This window comes from Euprymna scolopes, chromosome 35 (assembly GCF_053919585.1).
Source record: "Euprymna scolopes isolate OS-2025 chromosome 35, ASM5391958v1, whole genome shotgun sequence".
NCBI lineage: Eukaryota > Metazoa > Mollusca > Cephalopoda > Sepiida > Sepiolidae > Euprymna > Euprymna scolopes.
Window position 1 is genome coordinate 33,405,946 of NC_136516.1, and position 22,931 is coordinate 33,428,876.

The 22,931-nt window shown below is 34.9% G+C and overlaps 1 protein-coding gene across 4 annotated transcripts in view; it reads left to right on the forward strand.

Annotated features, from left to right (window-relative positions):
* LOC145259799 (pregnancy zone protein-like) overlaps positions 1-22,931 on the forward strand; it is a 313,594-nt gene that overhangs the window by 115,728 nt on the left and 174,935 nt on the right. For all 4 annotated transcript variants that reach the window (XM_080117581.1, XM_080117583.1, XM_080117582.1 and 1 more), the window contains exons 6-7: positions 2,521-2,590; positions 10,619-10,732. In XM_080117581.1, coding sequence (XP_079973707.1) covers positions 2,521-2,590; positions 10,619-10,732 — 184 coding nt within the window. The remainder of the gene's footprint in view (positions 1-2,520; positions 2,591-10,618; positions 10,733-22,931) is intronic.

A 22,931-nucleotide genomic window follows, 5' to 3' on the forward strand; every position in this document is an offset into this window, starting at 1 on the left:
CAACTTTCACGACTGCGCATGTGAAAATCGTTCACATGACGGCTTCCTTATGTTAAGAATAAGTAGGCTTGAAAACACTTTTTAAAGATCATAACAAAGTGGCCTAATAGCTATTGTACTTGACTCCTTGTTTTTAGGTTTGGATTTCGATCTCAGCTCGAATTTTTTTTTTTTTTTTTTATTTACAAGAAGTAAACTGTTTAGAAAAAACAATACTCAAATACACATGTCTAAGTTTCTTTCCGTTTTTTTTTTCTTCTTTTTTGAAAGGAATTTAACGTTTTTTTTTAATCCCGGGCAATGCTGGGTACATCGAGTATTATATAAAAAGGACTTTGTCTGTGTGTGCGAGTTCGTTCTCTATGGACAGTTCGACCAATTTTAAAAAAAAATTTCACACAACTGTACCCTATGTGTCTCCTGAACAGCTTGGCCAATTTTTTTTTAAATTTCATACAACTGTACCCTATGTGTCTGACAGTGTTCTTAGATAGGTTTTGTATCAGAATGTCTTCAATGTGTATCGACAATCAATAATTGAAAACATTTTGATGAAAGAAAGAACAAACGATTTCGACTAAAGTTAACATTACGAGGACATTTCAGAAGTTTTATTACCACACAAGCAAAAAGGTCTCATATATAAAATCAACAATATGTCAAGGACTCATTTGAATTGAATGTTTCTGTTTAGAGCACAATTGAACCATGATACTTGACTTTTGCATTTTAAACTTTAATTCAACCCATTATATAAAAATAATTTTTTATAAAATCAATACATTCTCTACAGTGCAATGTAAACTACAATGTATTATGGACTGTCACTGCGTGGAGGAACATAAAGCATTCTCCCAGTGCACTGTGGTAGGTTCCCAGCTAGAATAGGCAATTAATCGATTTGATTGAAAAATGGACGATTTCACCGATTTCGATGACAATAAAATATGGATAGGTGAAACATTCGTTAATCGTCATTCAATCCTAGGCAACGTCGGGTCTCCTTGCTAGTCGTTGTCCGGTCATCACATATGCTTAAACATGATATTTTAATTTATGGAGATTTTGTGTTTGTTATTATAGAATCAATTCGCTATTGATTATTATATTGTATCCAATACATAGTAGTGTTTCAAAATTAAAAACAAAATATGATTTGGGTGCCATCAGCTAGAATCGAAACTAAAACATCTAGTGGTCCAGCGTTATTCGTCACTACATGAGCCACCAACAGATGTATATCAAAACTTCAAAAAATTAACCGGCATTACCGTATAAATGTATATTTGCAAGTGAGAAGCACTTTAAGTCATCTTACGCTTACTAAGTTCTAATTTTATCAATTTGATCCCTTAGCAGCTATTTTTACCGGCTAAAAACCAAATCAGGTTTGTTCCACAGGTCCGAATTCCTTATATACCAAGTTTCAAGTCTATAGACTGCCTGATTTTTTTCTTGTTTTCACTCATGTTCACCCCTTGCAAGGCATATCGCCACTTGGACGTAAGGGGCTACTATTTGGGGCCATGTTTAGGAAAGATTAACAAGATATTTGTTTATGTTACATTTTAACTTCTGTATATCAGTACAGCCAGGGAAGCAGGTAGCAGGAAGGGAATTCCAAAGTCTAGCTGTTCGAGGAAAGAAACTATTAGAATAGAAAACTTTCTGGCATTTAGGGACAACAACAGTGAAGGGGTGAGATCTTATTGCTAAGCGGGTTTGTCGGGGATATGTACGTTGAGGGGGTACAAGTGAAACGAGTTCATCAGAACACATTCCATTAAAATATTTGTGAAACAAGCACAGTGATGCAACATTGCGGCGATGAGACAGGGGCTGGAGTTTAGTTGATAAAGTGCGACCGATTAGATTGACAACTCTTTTTTGGACTTTAAAAACAATTTTAGCATCAGAACAGATACTTCACTTTGTTCCTAGCCAAAAGGCCAAGTGTTGTCGTGCCAAGCTGTTCAGTAGCAGATGTACATGCAGACACATAGGCTGAAGTTTATTCGTACCAAATGTGGTTGAACTGTGCATTTAATGTAACCATGTCTGTTTTTTTAACTCTTAACAATGTCTTTTTGCTAATATATTTGTTTTAAGATAACCAAATCCATTCATTTTTATTTATTGCGGAATATTATCCTCATCTTATCCTCATCTTATCCTCATCTTTTCCTTAGTTTTTTCACAACGTTTCGGCCAACTATTTCTCTGGCCTTTGTCAAGTGGTAACTGCGAAGGGAAAGGAACTCTGAATCTCCTAACTGTATCCACTGCAATTACTGCCTTCTGTAGTTGTCTCACTACGTTTTTGCCAAGTAAGCCTCTGGCCAGCTGGATTTATCATCTGATCTTCCATGGTCGGGTCCATACCGAATGGTATATATGAGCTAATAGTCTGCAATAAAGAAAAATTAATAAATAATACTCATCTCAATAATGAATTCCAATTAAATTATATAAACCAAATCCATGATTCTCACAATATTTTTTTTCAAATTTTATTTTTAGATTAAAAAGATTCTAATAATGGACCCAAACAATACAAGAATTGCCCAGTGGATGAATGTGCAATCCAATGGTAAGTTATCACTTCAATTTTTGTGTGTCGATGCTGAATGTCGTATAAGTTAAAAAAAAAAAAAAAAAAAAAAAAAAAAAAAAAAGCAGCAATAGTCCAGAAGCTTTTAGTGTTGTTGAGCATCATTCATTTATGCATCCATTTTGAATGAATCAAATGATTATTGTTGGCTTTTGTTTCACCGATATCTTTCTTGTTAGAACTCTTTCTAGTGTTATATATGGGTTTCATTTTAAGAGAGTCTTAGAGTCTTATTACAGTGAGGGATGTTGGAAGACTCCGAGAGAGAGAGATTTTTGTTGTAAGAGACTTAGAGATATTGTTCATGTAATAAGAGATCCTTATATATTAAATGTTCATTCCTTAATTGTGTTGAATGGAAGAAGAAGAAAGCTCTTTGAGTGAGGACATAGTGTTCAGACAGTTCGGACATGATGATGTTGAGACGTGTATGTAAAGACATATAACACAAATATATAATACAATTGGACTTTACCTTTGTATAAGAATCATAAACACAAGACGAGCTTTACAAAACACATAATGGTTTATTTCGTCACACGGCCGTGTTTCCATCACCAAGAATTCAAAGTCTCACATTTTTTTCTTGAAGTGACGTCTCGCTTCTAGACGTCTGACTCTCTCTCTGAGTTTTTTCACGGACTGACTAACTCTAACTAAAGTTTTTCTCTATTCCTAGAACTTTCTATTTTCCGTGACGTCATACACATGTTAAAACGTGTGCCTTCTTTCACGTGTTATGGACATACGTGTCCAAAACTTTTCCTATTTCTACAAAAGGAATTTTAACCTATATTCAATATGTTAAAAACATTATCTTATAAGTTGCATTCTTTCAATTTAAAATTTCATAACAAACTTGAGAGTTCACATTCTTTCCTTGAAATATTTATCTATATTCTAAACAAATGTTTGTTTTACATTTTTAAATTCTAACACGTAATCTATTTCTAAACTAGATTATGAGGTTCGAATTTCGCCTATGCTATTTCATTTTCATTTTAAACTAAATTCTCCATTTTTATACTTACATGAAAAAGGGACAGCCCTTATCATGTAACACTAGAAAGACATTGGGTACTCACGTGAGGGAACACATGTAGATTGCCAACATCTTTAAGTGAAAGTGTGTCTGTGGAAACAGCTGGATTCAAACTTGGCACACCCAGGTTGTTAGTCCGTGCCATTTACTACTTGAAGCTGTTGGGATATTTTTCTATCTGATTGGCTCCTATATAAATTCGAAACCTGACAGTGATTGAGAGAAAAAATCCAAATCCTGCCGACACACATGATATATTGGGAAGGCATCGCTGTCTGATATGTACTGGCACAGTAATAATTGTTCCCTGGTTTCTCAGTTATATTGGTATCAAAGGAAATCAAGGGACCAACATACTTGCAAAATAATCAACTAAAATGATAACTCAGTTGATCCAGGTTCTATTATGGATTGGGATAAGAAACGGGTTGTTTCGTTTAATCCTGTTAAGACTCGGCTATTGTTTTTTCGATTGCAGGCGTGTCCCTTTTCTTTGTGAGATTTTTATGTATGGTGCTGTTCTCGATGAGAAATCGACTCTAAAACTTTCTTTCTCATCAAATCTTTCTTGGAGTTCATATATTAAATCCATTGCTTTTTCTGCTTCTCATAAAATCGGTTCTCTCTAGCGCTCTAAACATTTCCTCACACCTGAAATTATTCTCTATATCTACAAATCTACTATCAAACCATGTATGAGGTATTGTTCTCATATCTTTGTCTCATTTGAGGGTTCTCGATAAATTGCTAAAACGCAGATGTAATTTGATTGACCATACACTTTCTTCTTCACTGCGACCTCTTTCTAACAGATGTGATATTGCTAGTCTTAGTCTTTTCTACAAATACTATTATGGCATGTATTCCCCAGAAATATCTGATCTATTCCCTGCTTCCTTTGTTTCAGCTTGTTTGACTCGTTGGCCTAGTGGTCTTCATCAATTTGCTGTTTTAATATATTATTGTAATACAGCTTCCCATTCCAGTAGCTTCTTTCCAATGACTGCAAGGTTGTGGAACTCTCTTCCTGCTTACTGTTTTCCTTCTACCTACAGCCTTGGTCTTTTAAAGACAAAAGTCAATAGGCTCCTCGCATCAAGTGGATTCATGCCTTGTCTTGAGTGATTTCCATTAAAAAAAAACCCTCTAAAACGTCCATATATAGATTACAAAATTAAGATCATACAATTGTTGGCATCTGTCTATCTTGGGCGACAATGGAGTTCTGTACCTCTGATTATTAGTCTTTCACCGAACTGCAGTATGCGCCATTACAGTGCAAGCCTATCCTGGATCGACCAGCTATGTTATAATTATAACTATAGGTTATGTTTGGTTCTGAACGCACTGTTGCAGTTTTCTTATGTCTGCTCTCTCTCTCTCTCTCTCATTTCTTTTGGAGTATTTCTTTTAAAGCACTTTTCTAGTGACTCTTATCTTCAGTCGCAGATTCCCAGTTTGCTGGATCAATGTTGCTTGCTTTTATGTCTCGCTTGCAGACATAAAGAAAGTCGCAAACAATGTGGGATACATTCTCAAACACAAATATGAGCATCAACTAACAGTTGGAATAAAAAGACGTTACCCAATCGAAGATAAGACATAGCATTTTTTTTTGTTTGTTTTACTTATCAACGCTGAAAGCCACTCAAGTATTAGGGTTAATGAGTGTACGGTAGTCACCGAGACATCAGCGTATTAATAGTTAGTGGTGGAAATGGAGGTAGAAATTGATTATTTGAGCGGTGTTCCTCAACAAGAACTTGTTTACATTGGACTTGAAGATGACCATATTGAAGTTAGCTGGAAAGCAGGTCAGCGGAACAGTTTCACAGGCAAGTAATTCCAGGAAATAAGTTTTCTTCATGGAATTTGCGTTTAGATTTCAGCACAGATAGAAAGTGGGGGAAATTGTTAATAGTTGTTGTAGTTAGACAAGTGGTTTTGTGAAAATTTGGCAAAAAGGGAGGCATAGATTGAAACTCAGACGAGCACTTGCCATATAACTAATGATAGAGTAGTGACAGACTCGCAACATCTATGGGAAAGAGGTTGCAGGGAGGAGAAAAGAGCGTCACCTACTAGGTTTTGAAGCTGGTTTTGAACTTTAAGGCAGGATAGGATGCTCCGAGCAACAATGTTTGCAGTGCCATGGCGCGCATGGAAAGGGGCAATGCACTCATCCCCGGTGGGCTTTCCTGAGGTCACAGTCCTAGTTGATGGAGGGTCAGCTGATGGTCTATTGTGATGCATGTGTGATATTCTGCATAACCTCCTGTTCAGCTTCCCCTAACCTAACTGAAACAATTCTCCGTTTTAGGACGTATTTAGCTTTTATACAGGTTGGGAGTTAGGTACTTTGTGAAACTGTAAAATGACGCAAACATTTTTCCAGCAATCTTGGCAACAGATTTGATGTACGTCTTCCACTTCGGGTCAGGAGTAAAGGTCAGATCCAGAAGTTTGTCAAAACAGAGAGCTTTTTTTAGACGAGAGTCATGCATAGCAATTGCGGTCAAGTGGATATCAGAGCGTTTATGGTGAAAAGATAAAAGCTTGGTTTTTGAAGTGTTAAAATTAACGCTTTTTTACGCCATTACACCATGTGCTCAAGGTCAGAGGAGAAAGATTCAGAGAGATCTTGGTCGTTGTTGGCCCTGGAAGTGTTGCCATAGATTGTAGTGTCGTCTACGTATTGTAAAGTGGCTGTTACACATTAACCATGTTGTTACATTTCAACCACTCGGACCCACATGTTGTCTGGTACTGTCACAAAGGAACAAACAACAAATAAAAAGCATTTATTCGTAGTTCTTCCAAAACAATGTATTTCATTATCTTTCAAAAGTCTTTTCATATAGACGTGTTTTGCAGCCCTGTGCTATATAACATGTGCTTTTTAAAAGTTTCTCTTCCCGCCACCTCACGCTGGCTATAGACAGTGCTTTCTCGCCCTCGACTTCACACGTTCATCTTCCCCAGTTCACATTTTGCTTCTCTCTGAGACCACATCTGTTAGCAATAAATATACTCCTTCAATATAATTTGCAAAAGTAAAATAAAATTATAAAATATAAATAAATAAAATAACAATTCGTCGTTTATGCTAATTTTATGAATTATTAAAAGGACGTTTACTTACATTTAATGCTTCGATCAAATCAAAAGCATACATTCTCTTTATACCTTTTTTTTGCCTTTTGTTTAAAATGCATCCTCTTTACAGCATAACTCTTTGTAGCTACTGGCTGGTTTTTAACCAAAAGACTGGCGCTTCATTGAACATCATGAAAACTGTAAAAGGAAATTTGGCACCTCTGCATTACACGGACGGCGCCATTATCAATAAAACGGCAAATAAATAAAAAAACAGGAATTTTTTTTTTTCCGAACAAAAAAAAATATTTGAAAACTAAAACATTTATTGTATAAAAATGTATCAAATATAATTGTAAAGACATTTATTGAAAAGTCTGCATAAGAAAATATCATTTTAAACAAATTTTTGAATTAAAGCAATATTGGATTATTTTTTCCCCGAAACATTTTTTGAATTAAAGTAAAATTAAATTTTTTTCCGAACAATTTAATAATTTAAATAAAACATTTTTCAAATTAAAGCAGAATTGAACTTTTTTTATTTTTTTTTTTAAACATTTTTGAATTCAAATAAAATTGTCACTGTAATAAGATATAATTTTATTTTTTGTGTCGCCTGTTGAAGGGTCAGCAATAAATTAGTTTTAATTTTTAAATAAATAAACACTTTGAATGGAGAGAAGAACCATCTGGCGACAGTTTAGTAAAACGCACCAAAAACGGTACCGTCCGTATAAAGCAGAAGTGCTGGAAATTTTACATTTAATAAAATGAAACAAAAGAATACATTTCAAATATGAATTTAAGGAAGAAATCGTGTAAGTTCTTAAAATAAAGGAGTGTCAAATATTGTGTTGTCTCTCTGAGGGACTGGCAATAGTAAAAAGGGCATAGAATTAATCTTAATTTCTTTTCCTGCTTCTCTTTGAGTTGCAGAAATGAAAGAATAGCAACGAGTAATGCAAGTAAGAAGGCGGACTAGATAAGTGAAATGATATTAGGAAAAGGCTAGAATCGAACCCTGTAGGCAAGTGTTAAAAGATAATGGATAAGTTGAAATCCTAGGAATGCAGTCGATTTTAGAAATAACTAAATATTATTTATGTCAGAGATAAAGCGATTGTTCACTCTTTTAGAAATAACTGGATATTAAATATGTCAGTTAAAAGAATGGACGATGCGAGTTTATAAATAAAAATTAAAAATAGGTTAGATATTGAACAATTAAAATTGAGAATTCTTTGTTTGTCAAAAGTGTGCTTGGGCGGACATATGTAAAATCCATGTGAAAATTTAGTCACGTTGGTTGACAATAGGCCTCTGACGTCATAAACAAAAAAAATCTCAATATATTGAAATGGGGTTCGAAGTTAGAGGAGAATCAGAGATAATCAGTCACATTCACAGCCAGAGAGAGAGAGAGAGAGAGAGAGAGGGTCAAAGAGTGAAGCTGATCCTCTTAGAGGTGAAGGGTAGAAGAGAGACCATGTAGTCATACAAGTTTGAATTCCTCACATCATCAATCGGCTGACAGATGAATAAAGAAATCATCTAATATTTTTTTAACTGCTTGTCTTCGTGTCGTCCTTACAACCGAAAAGGTAAATGTGTTTTGTCATCATCTTTAATAAACCTTGTATTACTCCCCTCCCTCAAGTAATGTATCTCCCCCTCCTCTGTGTAAACAAGAACTGTATAAATGTCTCAGCTCCGTATTAATAATATGGAATCCCCAAGAACCGTCACAGTCGTCGTCGTGATGTAAATGTATCTAAATGTCATTATCATCCCCTGTTCTAACCCTAACCCCTGTTCTGAGTCCCCCCCGTTGAACTCCCGTCATCTCTTCCAATATGTACCCGATTTCAAAACAGAGTGATCATAAAAGGGGGGAGGTGTTGATATTAATGGAACTGCTGTGTTTTCCCAACTGAGCACGCACCGACCAGCTGGTTCATATGGTAGTAGCTACACTTTTCTCTTCTATAGCGCACGTGTGTTGCTGTACTCCAACGACCGAGTTACGTTGTGAGCAGAGACAAAGTTTGCAGCATGCTTATCACATGAATTATCGAATTAATTCAACTTGCAAGATCAAAAGGGGAAAGGAGTAGAGAGAAAGAGAGAGGCTTATCTTAAGCTCATACTTATTATTTTACATTGCGTTAGCCCATCTTAGAAATGCGTCTTCTCTCATCAAAGTTCACACTAAGTGTCCGAGAAATTAGCAAGCACTACTCTCTCAACCGTATATCTGACATCATTCCCACCTAATTGTCATCACTTTTTTTCTCACAAACCTCAGCTTATTTCCAAGCAAGGCTCTTTCTGACCGTTGTTTAAAACACATCTATTTTATTTTTATTTTTTAATTGCATTTTCACCCCAAACAAGGCACATCGCCACTTTGATGTAGGGGGCTACTATCAAGAACATAAGCTACAGGGGTAATTTGTAGGGAGTTAGGCAGCAAGATGTCGGTTCATGTTACACTTGAACTTCTGCATGTCAGTACAGTTGGGGAAGCAGGGTTCCGGAAGGGAATTCCAAAGTGTAGCGGTTCTGGGGAAGAAACTACTGGAGTAGAAGGCTCTCTTACATCTAGGGATCTCTATTGTGAAAGGGTGGGATTTAGCTGCTTGTCCGGTCTGTCGGGGGTATTTATGCCGAGGGGGTACAAGTGCTTGCAGTTCATCAGAGCATTCACTGTTAAAGTACTTGTAGAACAGGCAGAGGGATGCACCATTTCGTCGATGGGACAGAGGCTGAAGCTTAGATGACAATTCAGGACCTATCAGGTTGGCGAATCTCTTTTTTTTTTTTTTTTTTTTTTTTTTTTTTTTACACAGTGATCACCACTTAAACCTTTTGAACCTTGTCCAGGAGGGACAGACAGACTAGTAGCAGATGCACCAGCCCAAATATGACAAAAATACTCCATACATGGGCGAATGGTGGCCTTGTACATGATACTTTCGGGCGTTAGTAGCTTTGTAGCACAGTAGAGAACCTACCTTCTTCGCAGCGGTCCTGGCAATACTCTCAATGTAATTGTTCCAACTCATGTTTCCTGTGAACGTTAGGCCGAGGAGTTTAAAAGATCTACTTTCAGCAACGTAGAACTAAATCGATCTGGACAATTATATTTTAACTAACATTAATAGTAATTACCACCTATACAACATAATACCAAATCCATCTAAAGGAATATATTTTAATTAATGTACTAGAAGACATACTCTTGCCACATTTGGGCAGGAGCTGCTAGAAGCTGTTATTCTGCTTTGACAGAGTTCAAAATAGACTTCGTAACCTAGTGAGAGATGCCCTTTTCTATTCCCTGCAACCCATTTCCCACAGAAGAGATGTTGTGTGCCTGTTTCTGCTTTATCGTTATTTTCATGGCAAGTGCTCGTCTGAGCTCCAATATATGGTTCTCCCTCGCCAAACTTACACGAGAAACACTCGTCTAGCTAAAAACACTATCAATAATTTCCCCCACTCTTTATCTCTGCTTAAACCTAAACGTAGATTCCGTGAACAAAGCTTCTTTCTTAGAACTGCACACTTATGGAACTCTCTTCCATTTCCCTGCTTTCCAACTGACTTCAAGTCTAACGGAAACAAGTTCTTGAGCTGTCCCCCTTAAGTAATCCAATTTACCAAATTTCGACTAGTAACGATTACTACAATATTCTCCCATTGACTACTGTACACTTATTAAACCTTATCTTCTAGTTGCTTCCGGGCCCTGATAAGTGTTGACTCCTTAAAAAAAAAAATATGAAAAATAAAGAAATTAATTTTTTAACATGAATTTTTGAAAAAGTAAATTTTCCTTAAAATTTTCTTCACCTTTCTTTCAGGGTTGATTTCTTTGGAGAAAACTCTTTCCGATGAACCGGTTCTTGGATATTGGAGTATTACAGTAAAAATAAATAACCAAAAACAAGTCGTTCAGTTTAAAGTGGACAAATATGGTTTGTATATTTTTCATTCATTTTCTTAAGAAATCGCAACTTAAGAAATCGCAATATATAAAAATCGATAGGACATTAACTCTATAATAATATATACGAAATCTGCAAGAATTAAAATATATTTAAGCGTATTTTACAACTGGGCTACGCTAGGTGTGTCAGAAACTTCGTGAAAATATTGAACAATTCGACCCCCTGTCTTTCCAAGCTTATAACTACTCGAAAAATGTAATTCAAACCCTAATTTTTTTTTCAATTAAAGGAGCAAGGACCAAGGTTTCATTTAAAAAAAATACAAACAACATGGTTTAAAAATAAAAAGGTTTTTAACTTCGAACTTTACAGGTAAATTTCTAAAAAAACTGTTCTTTTTTGTTTTAAATTAGAATATATTATTTATTGATCTTTTATCTTCAATTTGTGATATATAAAACTTTGGCACATAAATTATTTACTTTTTAATAGACATTTCAAAATGGGGGGGGGGCGTGAATTTAAAAAAAAAAGTTTGTCTAAAATATTATATTTGGTTTATTGGAAAGAGCATAAAATTTCACATTGACCCTAAAAATATCGTAAAAATAGAATAAGAAGAAAAATTTTGATAGATTTTTAAAATTTAAGAATTGAAAAATACTGAACTCGTAAAATTCAATTAATTTCATTACTGTTTTTTAAAGAAAATAAACAACCCACTTTTAAAAGAGAAATTACTAGTTATATTTTATTTGCAGTCTCGTGTTAGGGGTGGCAAAAATTCCTACAAATATTCTGATACACCTAGGGCTACGCCGGGCGTCCATGCTAGCTTCGATAAATACTTTTGCAGTTTTAATAAAAGAGCTACAGTAATACCAGGGCTATATATATATATATATATATATATATATATATATATATATATATATATATATATATATATATTGTAATTCATTGATTATTGGATACATTCTTCCTCTGTGATGGTCTTAGAAATAAATGTCTTTTGTAACAACAAAGGGTGGAAATATTTTCAAATATTTCCTCAAGGAGCTTGTGTTTTCACAAGAAGACTAAGATTCCATCTGTATTTCATTATAAAATACGCACACACGTTTGAGAATTCTAAATTTAAAATGTAAATATAAATAGTAGGTAGTTGTGCAGATTTTGCGTGGAATATGATGTCAAATGCTCAAATTTGCCTGTAATCTGACGTAAGACGTTGATCATCCAATCAATGCGCTGCAACGAAAGAGCAGACGATTTCTGATAAATATTGGAAAAGGAAAAAAAAAATGTTACATGGAAATCATGGAGACTAACAACACTATGAATTTATCAGTGTTAGATAAACAACTGCAGACGTCCGAAGAAATTTTTTTTTTTTTTTTTGTGCGTGTGTGTGCCAAAATAAGAAATTAATCGGATCCTAAAAAGAATTACATTACATGTGTTAGAGACATCATTGCAAAGAGAGGCTCCGTAAGCGACGAATGTGGCTGGAGGTGCATAAACCTTTTCTTGAAAATCTTTTCTTGCAATTTTCTTTGAAAAAAAAAAAAAAATTAAACAAAGCAAAAAAAATATATGAAAATAATTTTTTTTTTTTTGCTTTTGCTTCTTTGAAAAACCTTTGAAAGCCATAATTTGTTTTGAAAAAAAATAACAAAAAAAAACAACTTTTGTTTGCTAAACATTATTTATCAAAAATGAAGCCAAAAAATACAAAAAAAAAAAATGGTTCAAGCAAATTTCCTCTCCTCCTGCATGAAAAAAAAAAGACATGTTTGTCATAAAACATTAAATAAATAATAACACAAAATTACGGTAGGTCGTTATTTATTTATTTATTTTTCCTGTTTCGTGCCGTTGTTATGATTTAATCATCGGCGATGCTCGGCATAATCCGGCGATGGCTGCTATGTTCCGAACAAAGCTGAGCAGACGCTTTGATACATCCGCTTCAAAATGTGCACAAGTACCAAATATTAATACTAATATTAGGTTGAGATTGTGAAATTTTTAATTTTGCTTTCAAATGATGTATTTTCAAACAAGTTTTCGTTATAATACCTTTACTTTATTATATCATTTTAAAGAGGGTTTTTTCGCTCTATCTAATCGTTTAATTTACAATCGTTTCAAACAATTGTCATCTTTTCAGAACGCTGAATACAGGATGAAAAAAAAAAAAACAAATTCGCACAATTTTCTCATTTCAATTCAAGCTAGGCCAAAAAGCTTCTGAAACAGCTTACGATAGCAACAAAGCGTTTGGCCCACGAACCACTACTAAATGCACAGCACAATGGTGGTATAAGAAATTTTGTGGCGGTGACAAGAGTCTTGAAGATGATGAGTAGAGTGGTCGGCCATCGGATGTTGACAACAATCAATTAAGAGCCTTAGTCAAAGCCAATCCATGCACAACTGTTCAAGAACTTGCTTCTGAATTAGATGTAACGTATACAACGATTTCCAACGACTTTGAGATTGGGAAGACAAAATAACAATAAATGGATGCCTCACATATTGGACGACAACCTAAAGAATGCTGTTATAAAGGGTCATCTTCCCTTCTTTTATGCAACAAGAGCGACCTGTTTTTCGACCGAGTTGTGACTTGCGATGAAAAGTGGGTTCTTTACAACAACCGGCGACGCTCAGCTCAGTGTTTAGACACCAAAGCTCGACAACACTTCCTGAAGCCAGAATTGCATTAAAAGAAGGTCATGCTTTCTGTTTGGTGGTCTGTGACTGGTCTCATCCATTATAGTTTTTTAATGCAGGCAAAACCATTACGGTGAAGAAGTACTGTCAAAAATGAATGAAATACATCAGAAACTTCAACAACACTCAACATTAATCAACAAAAAGGTCCAATTCTCCTCCACGACAATGCTTGACTGCATGTTGCTAAACTGACCCTGCAGAAGTCGTACGAATTGGGATACACAACTCTGCCTCATCCGCCATACTCTCCAGGCCTTTCACCTACCGACTACCACTTTTTCAAGCATCTCGATAACTTTCCGTGTGAGAAATGCTTTAAAAACCTAAGTGATATCAAAAACTCCTTCATCGACCTCATCGACACCAGAATGCATTATTTTCACGTTATTGACATGAATATACTTGTTTTGCGTTGGCAAAAATGTGTTTATCCTGATGATGCTTATTTCGATCAATAAATTTTTCTTTGATCTGAGATATGTTCATCTGAATTTAAAAGTTAAAAACTGCAAAAACTTTCGTTCAACCTGATTTTTATAGATCGATCCTACCCAGAAGAAAATGCTCAATCTTCGAGATAGAGCATCAGTATATGAAGTGAGTTAGAATTTTCCCGATTATGATTCACAACATTTATTGTACGCACCCATGGAATGCAGATGAAGATAATTATTTTCTTATTCCATGGAGTTTCAAAAATTAGGGTCTTTTTTCAGAGGAAAATGGTTAGTAAAAGAAATTATATATACTAGTGAGACCTGTGGAAATTCCACAGTGGGCTTTTTCACATGTAATATATTGATGTTGGCATTCTGTGTATGTTCAGCATAAATGGATATACCCTGATATTATTGTACCTATTTACAACGCCTCCCCACGGGACAGAGTTAGACACCAGGGTCGTTTTTTAACATGGAGAAAAGGAACAAAAATAAAAATTGTCTCAGTCGTGAAGGACTTCTCCTCCACTGAAAGGGAACGAGAAATGGAAGTGCCGCATCTGAAGAACAGATACTACACTGATATTATTGTAACTCTTTTATTAAAACTGCAAAAGTATGTACCGAAGCTAGCACGGATGCCCGGCGTAGCCCGGTTGTAAAATATGCTTAAATATATTCTAATTCTTGCAGATTTCGTATATATTATTATAGAGTTAATGTTCTATCGATTTTATATATTATAAAATTGCGATTTCAAAAAGAAAAAAATATATCCATATGACTTGAGTGTATCAGCTTGAACCGAAACCAAAATTTATGAAAAAAATGATATATATATATATATATATATATATATATATATATATATATATAAACTTGAGTTACTTCAGCTATAATCGAAACTGAAACTAAAACTTATGACGAATTCTTGATAAAATTATTTATAAAAACAATAGATTACTGGCGTATCATCAGCTATAACCGAAACCAAAACTTCTTGGTAAAATTATTTATTACAAGAAATGGAAGTCCATAAGAATTAAACTACAGTCACTCGGATGTAAGTGTGACACACAAATAACACATACGCTATCTTATTAATATATAGATTAGAATTAGCTGGTTAGCACAAAAATTGAAAGCTTCAAAGTTTGAAAGAAAGTAATGTTCGAAAGAGTGTGTATATTATTATTATTATTATTATTATTATTATTATTATTATTATTATTTACTCACTAGGAGTAGTCACACATGCTCCCATCAAAGATCGTTCTTTGAGAACAACTTATGCTGCTCTTTGGAGTCTGAGTGACAACAAGTTTCCCCAAATTTCCACTTTCGATAACCTTTACAAAAGAATTTGCGTTATCGCAACAGCCGCTTACCATTAATCATTAATCAGGCTATTAGTATTATTTGTATTATTTGGATTCATCGGACTACTGTTCCGATTTCCATTCTTTTCAACGAGAACAGTAGTCCAATGAATCCAAATAATACGAATAACCAATCCTCATCTCAAAAGTTCAGAAACATAATATCAGGTTATTAGTCGCAATTGGTTTAATATATCGGATGCTAGATTTTGAAAGAAATCACAGCTGAAACATGTATGCACATATGTAGCCTATAATGCGTGTGTAAATAAAGGGTATTTATGCAGAATTTGAACCAGACGTAACTAACCGTCTGCTCCGCTTTGCTCAGAACATGACGTCATCTGCTCGGGTTTGACTGTAATCTGACGTAAGACGCCGATCTATGCGTGGCAGAGGAGCAGACGATCTTTGAGAAAAATATTGGAAGAAAAAAAAATCAACGGGACCAGCCGGGAGCTTCTCGACCGTTATCTTTTCGAGTTTATGTGGAGACAGAAATTTGGTAACGATCATTTGTCACTATCTTAAACCATATATCGGAAAGCTACTTGGTTGGGTAGACGAAGTTCCACATCCGCTGTCTCTTCTAACTCCACTTTGACATTGTCAAAAAAATTTACATTAGTTACAAATTTAAAGAAAAAAAAAATACATGGAAAATATAAAATAAGTGCTTTTTAAAAAAAATCAAAAACAAAAAAAAAAACCTTTGTTTAAAAAAAATATATGAAAAACAAAAAAGAAATTGTTTTTTTTTTATTAGTTTTAATTTGTTTGCCCCCCCCCCCAAAAAAAAAAATTGGTTGAAAAAAAAATTTGTTTATTTTTTTTTTTTAATTAAAAGAAATTGTTACAGGAATAAAACAAATTGTTGCGGTAGGTCGTTGTTTCTTTTTTATTTTCGTTATATTTTTTCTGGTGATTTTATTATATTTAAATGCTTTCTTCAGTATTTTCCTTTAGTAGCGTTGTTGCACTTTGATAATCGGCAACGCTCGGCGAAAACCGGCAGTTGACGTCATTTTCCAAACAAAGTTGAGCGGCCAGTGAGTTACGTTCGATTCAAACTCTGCACAAGTAGTAAATAAAGAAAAGTATACAAGGTACTCCTGCAGTATTTTACCCACCGATTTCACGATCTTAGCCGAGCGTTGACGAACGCTTTCGGTGTTAACGCCGACGAAAGCCGAGAATTCGGAGCTACGGTGCAAGAACCTAAAAGTATGTGAATAGCAACACCATTACAAGGAAAAGATATTACACACACACACAACAAAATGGATAAAATTAATACAAAAAATTTGGATAAAATAAATCACAAACACTTACCGTAAGTTTTTTTTAAAGTAAAATAAATTTATTTTGTTGAATATTTTTTTTTTTTTTTGGTTCATTTTGTTTTCCGATAGCTTTTTTTTTGGGGGGGGGGATAAGCAACAGTAATAAACACTTCAATGTTTTTTTTTTTCTTGTTTGTTTTTAACAAAACGTTATTAAACAGTAACAACAATTTTTTTTTTCAGTAATGTTTGTAGGGGGGGGACACAACAATTACTGTTTATCTTTAGTTCCGACTGGAAGATTTTCTACTGACTGTAGAGGCAAAGTAGGGAGCAAAGGGTTTTCAGAGGATGTGGAAAGAAGAAGCTCCTTCCCAAACCGGGTAGCCTTCCGCGATTTGATTTATTATGGAGACAAAAGGGTTGTGTCCAAATTTTTGTCTCCACATAAATTCGCATAAATATGTTTCCAACAGCTCCAGTTTTTTTTTTTTTACGCTAAATTAAATAGCTGAAATGAAAGGCTGTGTATTTTTACTTTGAACAATAAAATAACTGAAATGAAACGCTATGTGTGTAATTTCAATGAAAATTATTCGTCTGCTGCGCGTTCGTTTGAAGCGCCCTGATTAGCTGATAGAGTATCGTACCGCTCGCCATGTTCCGGCGTTTTCCGACGGATGTCGATCAACGCTCGGCTAAGATCGTGAAATCGGTGGGTAAAATACTGCAGGAGTACCGTATACAATAATACATATCTACTTGTTATTGAGCACCATTCATAAGAACACGGAGTTTCATTGGATTAACATTTATGAAATCACAGCAATACAATCCTCATATATACACTAACAAATATGTGCTCATTCTAGTCGTATTTTGCTATGATGAACAAACTACATACACTGACCTCCAAAGGAGGAGGTAATGACTAGGAGGACTGTTATGATTTAATTTGTTGTTAAGAGTTATCCCCCTTGGGATTGACATTCATAATAAAAGCGCCCTCTGTTTCATTTTCCCGCTCGATCCTTTCAAGAGCGTACGTGTATTTTACAGTTAATAAAACCTTTCTAAAAGGCAATTCTTTACTTACTGATACTATTCACTTCAATTTTATTAACTGTAAAAAAAAAAAAAAAAAATAAAATAAAAAAATAATGGATCGAATCTTACGTCCCGACAGATTCGAGGTGGAACCTACATGCCCTAATTCCGAAAAATCCTATAGGCATTGGAAATTAACCCTCCAGAATTATATTCGCTCACATAATAACGGATTAATCGAAAACACTTCAGATAATTTCTTTGCCTTGATCAATTGTATTTCAGCCTCTGTTTTCGATTTAATAAGCGATAAAACCGACTACGATAGTGCATTAAGAACATTGGACGCCGCTTATTTAAAACCTGAAAATATTGTTTATAATAGATATCGATTGATGACGACGAAGCAACAAACAACACAAAATATAGATGCCTTCATACTACAATTGGAAATGCTTGCCAAAACATGTAACTTCGAAGCGGTTTCTGCTGAAGAAAACAAAAATCAATACATTCGGGAAGCTTTCATCGGCGGAATTTCTTCTTCGTCCATCCGACAACGACTGTTAGAAAAACCCATCCCGACTTTACAAGACACATATGCCACGGCCAGATCTCTTGAACAAGCAGAAAAGCATTCAATAAGCTACGCAAATAACTTTACTGTAGCAGCTACAAATAATCCTTCGGGCTACAATCGTATAGCTGTGACTAAAGAAAATATGCATCCAAAAGGGGTTTGTTTTTTCTGTGGAAAATCACGTCATCCTCGATATTTATGTCCTGCACGAAACGCCGAATGTAAAAAATGCAAAAAAAATGGTCATTGGGCTAAAGTGTGTAAATCTTCTATTTCTAACACTCATACTGCTGTTCTTTATGACGACTCTGACTACCCCTCACCTTCTCTATCCTGACTAGGAACTAACTCCAAAGATGTCACATTCACTCAATGCCAAATTAACGGGCACTTCGTGAACGCTATGGTGGACTCCGGCAGTGTAAAAACATTCATTAATGAAAATACTGCTAAAAAACTTAAACTCTTCACAATACCTAAAAACAAAACTATAGCTCTGGCTGCTTCCGATCAACATGCTAAAATAACTGGCGAAGCTGTCGTGGATTTAATACTGAAAGATAAAACCCATTCTGGAATAACAATTGAAATCATTGAAAACCTTTTCATTGATTTAATAATCGGAAAAGATATTTTAAAAAAATATAAAAAAGTAACACTTAAATTCGACGGTCCTAGAGACAAACTTATAATTGGATCTATAAACACGAATAATTTTTTTCCTACCATAAACGTTCCACCCCCTCCTCTCTTTTCTAATCTTTCTCCTCATACTACTCCTATTGCGACAAAATCCCGACGTTACACTTTTGCCGCCAACAAATTCATAAAAGAAGAAACTGCTAGAATGTTGAAAGAAGGCATAATTGAACCTTCGATATCTCCGTGGCGAGCGCAGGTTCTTGTAACTTCGAATGAGAATCATAAGAAAAGAATGGTAGTCGACTACAGCGATACCATCAATAGATTCACGGAACTAGACGCTTACCCAATGCCTAATATCAATAAGATGGTAGACGACATCGCTCAATACAACATCTTCTCTACTCTCGACCTAAAATCTGCTTATCACCAAATACCTATAAATCATGCTGATCGTAAATTCACTGCGTTTGAAGTAAGTGGCAAACTTTTTCAATTTACTCGTCTTCCTTTTGGCGTCACCAATGGAGTAAGTGCTTTCCAGAGGAGCATAGACTATATTATAGAAAAAGAAAATCTAACCGATACCTTTGTGTATGTTGATAACGTAACTATATGTGGGAAAAATCAAGAAGAACACGATTACAATCTTCAAAAATTCTACAAAATTGCTAAACAATATAACATCACTTTAAATGAAAATAAAAGCATAATTTCTTCTAGTTCTATTACTCTACTCGGCTACACCATAGAAAATAATCAAATAGCTCCCGATTATCAAAGACTAAAACCATTACTCGAAATGCCACCTCCGCTGAATCTTAAATCTCAAAAAAGAATAGTTGGAATGTTTTCCTATTACTGCAAATTCATTAAAAAATTTTCTGATAAAATTTTATTACTAAATCAAAACAAAGAATTTCCACTACCTCCATCTGTATTAAAATCTTTTCAAACATTGAAAAATGATCTAAAAGACGCCACTTTAATAACGGTAGATCCAAATAAAGAATTTGAAGTAGAAACGGACGCTAGTAACTATTGCATTGCTGCAACACTAAATCAAGAAGGTCGTCCTATTGCATTTTTTTCAAGAACTCTCAATACTAACGAAATTAAGCACCATGCAGTAGAAAAAGAGGCAGCCGCTATTGTAGAAGCTCTCCGTAAGTGGCGACACTTTCTACTCGGCAGGCACTTTAAAGTCATCACAGATCAGAAGAGCATCAGCTTCATATTCGACAATAAAAGAAAATCTAAAATTAAGAATGACAAAATATGTCGTTGGCGTATAGAATTATCCCAATACAATTTCACTATAGTTTATCGACCTGGACCTGAAAATATTGCTGCTGACACATTCTCTCGCATCTCTGCTCTTACTTACAATCTACAAGATCTTCGTGATTTACATAAACAATTATGTCATCCTGGTGTTTCAAGATTAAGCCATTTTATAAGAACGAGGAACCTCCCTTTTACTTTGGATCAAATTAAGAATATTACTGACTCTTGCTCATCCTGTCAATTACTGAAACCCAAATTCGCCAATACCAATGGAGGGACTCTCATTCAAGCCATATTACCTTTTCAACGATTAAATCTTGATTTTAAAGGCCCTCTACCTACTTCTATACATGGCAACAAATATCTACTTACTCTAATTGATGAGTATTCCCGTTTTCCTTTCGCTTTTCCTTGCAGAGATATGACAAGCAAAACCATTATCCACTGTCTAAACAAACTCTTTTCAATTTTTGGTTTGCCTGACATGATACATACTGACCGTGCTTCTGATTTCTTAGCAAGAGAAATAAAGGATTTTTTACACAAAAAAGGAATTGCTACTTCTAAAACAAGTAGGTATCATCCTGAAGGTAATGGACAGATTGAAAAACTCAACGGTACCTTATGGAAGGCCATTCAAACAACATTACATTCTAATCAAATGAAACTACCTTATTGGGAAGACATACTACCGGACGCACTTCATTCAATTAGATCATTACTTTGTACTGCCACTAATATGACTCCCCATGATAGACTATTCAAATATAGTCGTAAATCTGCTTCCGGAATTTCAATTCCCTCTTGGGTTAAACCAGGCCCAATATATATTAGAAACCACACTAAAACAAGTAAACATGACCCTCCTGTAACGCCTGCCACCCTAATAGATGTCAACCCCCACTACGCTTATGTTCAACTACCTTCTGGTACTGAAACCACTGTCAACGTTCGAGACTTAGCTCCAAACTCATCAAATGAAGAAAACTCTAATAATAATCCTACTACTTCAGAGACTTTATTTGAACCTTCTACTAATGAAAACATTGGTCATGAGGAAGACAAAAATCAATCGTCTGATCTTGAAGAAAATCAGATTTCACTAAAAAATAATACTGAAAATCAGCATTCCTGCCAATCTGTGCGGAGGTCGTCCCGAGTTCGACAATTCCCTAGTAAATATAAGGATTTTGTGACTAAATACTGAAAAAACTGCAGTTTGGGTTCATATGTTATTTGTAAATAAAATGATTCTTATGTGATTGTAAAAAAAAAAAAAAAAAATTTGTCTATAATTAATTACCCCTTACTTGAATACTTTAGGACGGGGAAAATGTTATGATTTAATTTGTTGTTAAGAGTTATCCCCCTTGGGATTGACATTCATAATAAAAGCGCCCTCTGTTTCATTTTCCCGCTCGATCCTTTCAAGAGCGTACGTGTATTTTACAGTTAATAAAACCTTTCTAAAAGGCAATTCTTTACTTACTGATACTATTCACTTCAAGGACGATATAACGAACATATACTACACTACTACTCAAATGATGACCTAATACCTGGTAGGATGGTATCATGAAAACAGATCAGGTACTACAATGGTATGGAATGACCTTCGTTCTGTTTTAGGAAACAATGGATACCCACTGTAAGAGTGTTTGCACGTGTAATTTTGAAGCAAGTGTTATGTAATTTTCAGCCTCATCTCTCATGAGTCTGCACTGCCTGATTTCAGTGGCAAGGAGAAGTCCAGGACAGCTGGAAATAATGGCAAGATAAGCAGCGAGTACCTGGTATTCTCAAATGATCACCTATTTTAGTACGACCAGGTAGAATGATGCTTAACTTTGGTGACCTAACAGGAACTGATGTGTCAGCTATGATTATGCCGTAAATAAAAATTCTTCCAAAATGCTGGAGTAATGAGTTCTTTCCCTTTGATTCTGAAAGAATATATAGAGAGAAAAAGCATGCAATATTTTTAAACATTAAATGGAAGTTTCATATTAAATAGGAAAAAAGGGTTGCTTTTTTTTCTTTTTTGACCACCGGGCCAAGATCAGATAGTAGTATCTGTTCTAATGCTGCACTATTTTGGTCTCGGTTAATGGGGAAGAAATCCTTCATGACTGATAATTTTTTTTATTTTGTTACTAACTTGAGTACCTCTTTTTGGGGAGCTGATTTCTCCCTAGGTTAAAAACCGACCTTGTGTCTAACTCTGCCCACGTGGGGAGGCAAGTAAACAAAATAAAAAAAGAAAGGTTTCTTCGTTCATTACACATTTTTCTTTGCGTTTTACTGATAATCTAAGGCATTAAAACGATTATTTTTTTTAAATCCTGTTTTACAAAACAATTTGATTATGAACTTAAAATCACCAAAAAATTTCTATTTCTTCATTAAAAATCACTTTTTTTCTTTCATATCGGGTCAATGCCGGGTCGGGACAGCTAGTTATCAAACAATTAATATCTTTCTTCTTACTATTAAGAAAGGTAATTTTGCATAATTAAATTTGAGGTGATGCTCGTTTGATGTGGTTTCTGATTAATTTGATCTGATTATTAAAGTAATTATCTTCAAATTAAAAATATTGAGTGATTTGCCCCAGACTCCTCACACATCTTTATTGGCACATATCTTTGTGAGTAATAACTTTTTAGCGCGCGTGCGCGCGCGCGCGCACACACACACACACACACACACACACATCTTGGTCAGCTGATATTATCGTTTTAGTTGAAGGGGGAGTGTCAGGTTGTATGTATGTGATTGGGGATAACCTGATGTTCTCTCTTCAATACCCGAAATTGATCGATTGAG